General features: G+C 45.8%; 1 protein-coding gene across 1 annotated transcript; it reads right to left on the minus strand.

The window, feature by feature from the left end:
- Nucleotides 1–2,330: 2,330 nt before the first annotated feature.
- Nucleotides 2,331–3,630, minus strand: LOC311129887 (complement C1q-like protein 2; the record flags this gene model as incomplete). The annotated part of the gene is made up of 2 exons (XM_084162411.1): nt 2,331–2,510; nt 3,022–3,630. The coding sequence occupies 2 exons, from the start codon at nt 3,628–3,630 to the stop codon at nt 2,331–2,333; spliced, it is 789 nt and encodes a 262-aa protein (XP_084018537.1).
- Between the last annotated feature and the right edge of the window lie 2,164 nt (nt 3,631–5,794).

Below are 5,794 nucleotides of genomic sequence, written 5' to 3' on the forward strand. Positions count from 1 at the left end.
TGATGGGAAGGGAATCTAGTGTTTGTCAGAGCGTCCGTCAGATGTCAGTGAGCGAAATAAAGCACACCTGCCTCCTCCTGTCTCTCTGGGGAGAGAGAGACAAACCAAAGAGACGGGAAGCGCTGAATGAAGTGATATATCATTTCCCGCTGCGTTTAACATTTGCACGTTTTTTTTGGCCTGTAATTTAAGGGGCAAGCTTCGACCATAGTGGAGGGATGGCAGTATTAACAGCTGTGTGTATCCCACCTCCCCACACTTGTCACAAGGCTGATGGATAAATGCAGTGGCCAGTAGTTGATGTGTAGGCTACTGCCGTCACAGACACTTTTATTTTATTTTCGCGAGATATTGCGTGCAAATCTATAACCACACATGAGATTTGTCATGCCAGTTTATTTACTCCTGTATGTGAAAGACCACACTGAATCCGTGACAATTGGACTACTCAGCAATGTAACACTCTCAGTTCCTATATTGACTCCCCCAACTTCTCTTTTTTCAACTGTTCTCCATCATGAAAACAAGAAAAACCAAACTTACATTGTTGTTTTTTGTTTAAGCTTTTTCTTGAATCTATTACCCTAGTTACCTTCTGCAATTATCTCACAGGGCAGAGACAAGGCCACATTGCGCCACTTAGTGGTAAAGATGAAAATATAATTGTCTTTGCCTAACCTACGCTGTCCATGGTGCTGAACAGATTGGCGCAGCGGCGGTTGCTGTCCAATGTGCTGAAGCCCTCTCTAACGCAGCAACTTGAATAAATAAATGCACCAGCTTGAATTTGGAAATCAGTAGGCCTATAAAAGCCTGTTTATCAGCTTTTGTATTATTTCAATGCAGAATAATGGCATCATTAACTAAATGTTAACATGAGCCAGTGGATCTTAGTCCTTAACAATGTCTAATCAGCCTTCTATTAAGACATTTACATTACATTTTATTAGCAGACGCTCTTATCCAGAGCGACTTACAGTTTGTGAGTGCATTAAAAAAAATATATACTGGCCCCCCGTGGGAATTGAACCCACAACCCTGGCGTTGCAAGCGCCATGCTCTTCCAACTGAGCTACACCGGGCCGACATGAAGAACACGCATAAACATATTAAAAAGTGTTTACGCAAACTACAACGGCATTAAATGGCAAGTGCAAGCACAGAATAAAAACAAGATGCTTGATTGATTAACAAATGTTTACCCAGTGTGTGTGAGGAGGCATGCTATAAATATCTTAATACAGGCTTAACATGCAGGCGGCGTCCCTTGAGCCATCAGGTCTTTTGTGATATCTGTTTAGTATGGACGGGTAGCATAATGGAGTTTAATTTCTAAGCTGTTGACTTATTTAATGGGACATCTTCGTAGAACCTGAGGTGCTTACGCCAACGTCCCGCCAATGTTACCGGGGCCTGGATAGATCAGTGTCGAGGTAATGCAGGCCACTGTGCCCAGTAAGACATCCATCTCCAACCATCCGGGGCGGCAGGTAGCTTAGTGGGTAAGAGCGTTGTGCCAGTAACCGAAAGGTCGCTGGTTCTAATCCCTGAGCCGACACATCTGTCGATGTGCCCTTAAGCAAGGCACTTAACCCTAATTGCTCATGTAAATCGCTCTGGATAAGAGCGTCTGCTAAATGACTAAAAATGTAAAAATGTAAATCCCCACCACAAACACCGGCAGTGACACCCACAGACACCCCAGCCTATTAGTTCTAATGTGGGGTGGAGGACAGTTCCAAACAAAGAACAGCGCTCTGCAGACAGAGTCAGACAAACGCAGCGCAACGCCATTCTGACGTCCTTTAAAAACATCTAGCCTATTAGGCCACATATTCTAGGTTAAATCTCTTGGAAGGGTTCATTTATGGTTACAATTATATATCTAATCTACAATCTATTTGAAGAATGAATGTGATCTTAAACACGCCAAAAAATTCAACAAATAAACTGACATAATAGAAAACAGAATTTATTGAAATACTTACTGTACTGGAATAAGCTACTAAGACATAAAACATTTAGTAACTTTCGGTCCTTTGTGGAACAATACATATGACATCTGACTTATTTTTGATACATAGATATCTTAGTAGGCTATATCTTGAGTGGAAACAGAGACAGACGTTCAAGCAAAAAATATCACATCACACGGAAATGTCCTCTGTATATGGGCGGTTGGCATGTCTTTGCGCCCCAAACCCCCCAAATACAAACAGATGACGCACAGCCGCTTACAGTGGCGCCCGAACAATGCGCAACTTGCTCTAGGTATGATAGAGTCTAATAATGATAGTAGAGTTCACATCCCTGCATGTCTGGGAAGCGGTTTAGTCCGGATACAAAATGAAACCGGAAAACGTGCTGTACTTGTTGTTGTTTCCCCCATGGGCCTTGCCTCCGTCCAGCTTGATGTAGATCTCGTCCCCGGAGTCTAAATGAAGCACCACACTGTTGCTGGCGTAGTCATAGTTCTGGTCTGCGTCCTGGGCTATCGCACTGGCGCGGACCTGCGGATAAGACAAATTATTAAAGTAGTGAAGGACTTTGTATCATTACTTAACAGGCTATTGACGAACTCGTGCCCACCCTGACCCAATGCTAAAACATTATAGATTCACCACTTTGAACCTACCAAACGAATAAAGGATTTCGTGTTTGTTTATGTTGGCAATGTGTAGACGCTGACACCAAACAAAACGCTCCAGGTGGCTTACAAGGGTAGGGCTGACCGCTACAGTAAACGACAAAAACCTTCTTAAACCCACCTAGCGATTAGTTTGTTTTTGCTGACAAATAAAGTGGCTCGAGCATATTAATTCACTTACTGAGCTCACTGTGTGAGATTAAGCGCATGGAGCAGATGCCGTTTTGGAGAGATAAGCGCTTTCTGCGCGTAATACCTCCAAGATTGATCTGCGGCAATGCACACTGAATGTGGCCGCTCTCCCTCAACTTCAGAAGTGTACAGTAGCATAATAACTTTGAAAATATCATTGCATAATATCAGGTATAGCCTACCTGTCCGTTTCTGCACAAATCTGCCCACATGCTTGTCCCGTCGCCTCCGCGCATTAATACATGGTATGTAAAGTAGTAGATCCCGGACACTTGGCACGTGAACTTGCCGGTAGACGGGTCGTAATGGTTCCCTAGATTTGTCACCACGTCGTCGAACCTTAGCACCTCGTATCCCTCGTGGGGGTTTTTAAGACCCACATAAAAAGCGATTTTTGTGCCGCCAATTGCGGAGCCTAGGTCCTCACCATTTTCGGTCCTGGCACTGCTCACAGTCCCCTCCACCGTCTCTCCCGTGGTATGCCCGGGATAGCCCGGTTTCCCCGAGTCCCCCCTATCCCCCGGCGGTCCTCTTGGACCCGGTGGACCCGGTTCGCCGGGCGGACCTCTCGGTCCGGGTTTCCCCGGCCGACCCGGCTCGCCTTTAGTCCCATGCGAGAATGCCGGGGGTGGTATGGCGCTCAGGTCCCGCATGACTTCCAGAGCATTGGCGCTGGGTTTGGGGTTGTATGGATCACATATCATCCGACAGGTGCCCATCATCTCGTAGTGCGCGTCTGTCTTGGACGCTTGGACCAGCAGCGGTATCGCTATGATAAGTGCTAACACCATGACGATGCCAACCACAGCAGCAACGACACGCTTCCTCTGGAGAGTCCGAGAAACAAGCGCTAAAAAGTCAGTTTTGCTTTGGGAAGCAATGGTGAAAGGTTGCGCTAAAATTCACTGCAGAAAACGCGAGTGCACCAAAAAGGAATAACTTTATTTCAGGGTTAGGAAAAAGTAAAAACAACAAATGTGTTGTAACCTTAAGCCTAGTTCACCTTGGGGCGTTGTGCCACTATCACTACCCTTCACAGAGTTGACAGGGGAAGTATTCGTTTTGGCATGGCTGGACACGCGCTGGATCTCCGAGCTGAACAGAGAAAGCTTCGAGCGATTTCTGCCGGTCTGCAACAACAGAGGGGAGTAGAGCTGCGCTGACGTAACAAGTTGAGGGCAAAGCCTGTTGCAATTTGGATGAATACTGCAACAATAATCATGCCATCTTTATGTATGAATTATAAATCCCCTGCACCTACCAGGAGAATATTGGATCAGAAAGCATCACTAACACTTAAACCCCATTATGGAAATGTTGACAGTGAGTTGTCTCCCCTATATTTCTGCTTATTTGAGAGAAGAAATCTAAGTGCACGTTTTTGTTATAAATGTGTCCTGTGAAATTACATTATTTAGTTAAAAATTCTGAAATGGTCCCTTACATTCAACGTGTGGAAGATAAACATTCCAAAGAACAATCAAAGAACATTGGAGAAAATAATCCACATCAAGAGCCATATAGGATGTCTGGAATCCACAATGAAAATGGCATCTTCACCAGAACTGTAATCTTTACCATAAAGCCAAGGCTGAAACAATTCAGTGCCCTGTGCTAATTTTGCATGTAATGTTGAACACCTAGTCCTATTTATACACAACAGGGGTTTTGGTGTCAAACTGCTGAGCTAGGCCTGAGATAGGAGTACTCTCTGGGCAGACTGGTCAAACGTCAAAGACATCAACTTTGGGGTTACTTTGAGACTAATATTCTGGGTCCGAACCCTGGTCTCTTGCTGGTCGTATTACACTGTCAATGTGATAACCCGCTGAGCTAAAGCCCAGGAATTAGTTTGGGGAGCTAACTGAAGTCTTTAGGTGTCAGGCTATGTTACTCATCACAAGGGCATTGCAACAGTGTAAAATAACCACCTCCATGATCTTTCCAAGATGGCGTAGCAGTGCGGTCGTGTACTCTGTTGTGTGTCCGTGTAAATAGCCTGTTTTTTTTTTTTTGTGTATTTTGTTGTATATATTTCCCCTATCACACTTTTCATCCTTTCCTGCAACCCGCCTCACTCAATGTGGAACGGATTCTATTATTTACCTTTTATCTAGAATCTCCAGTTGAAACTAGCTAGCCAGCTAACTAGCTACTTGCTATTAGCCACCGTTAGCGGTTTTCACCCAGAACATCAGATTTTCTGCCAGAATAACTGAATCACTGGACCTTAACACCGGATCGCAACCAGCTAGCCGCAACCGAATGGATGTTGCTGTTGGCTAATCACCACTGCCCCCGAAGCAAGCACCAGTTAGCCTTGAGCTAGCCTCGAGCCAGGCCCATATCCCGGCTATCTACCTCTCTGTCTACCGGACGGGAGTAGCCAGCTAGGTTTTTTTTCCACCATTGTCCGTGGCCTGCACTACCTACCAGCCAGCTCTAGCCTGAACTATTATCGGCCAGTCTGCACAGCGCGTTATCGACCAAGAACATATCTGATTTTCTGCCGGAATCACTGAATCACTGGACCTTTAACACCGGATCATCGCAACTAGCTAGCTGCAACCGAATGGATGTTGTGGTTGGCTAATCAGCCTTGAGCTAGCCTCGAGTCAGGCCCATCTCCTGGCAATCTACCTCTCTGTCAACTGGACGGGACCTCCTAGTGTCGACACGGAGCCCCGCCGATCCATCACGACTGGTCTGCTGACGTAATCGTCTGTGGTTTCAACAGGCTTCCCGTTGCGACGACCACGAAGATCCATCTGCTAGCCCCGGCCCGCTAGCACACGCAATTCAACAACCGTGCTTCCTGATCGCCTGTGCTGTTGCACCAATTCGAGCTGCTCTCGGACTCACATTGCTGTTCACTGGACCTTATGATCACTCAGCTGCACAGCTGATGCCTGTTGGACTGTTCATTTACATGGTACCCTGTCCTGTTTTCTCTGT

This window comes from Coregonus lavaretus (genome assembly GCF_964263955.1).
Source record: "Coregonus lavaretus genome assembly, chromosome: 5".
Lineage (NCBI taxonomy): Eukaryota > Metazoa > Chordata > Actinopteri > Salmoniformes > Salmonidae > Coregonus > Coregonus lavaretus.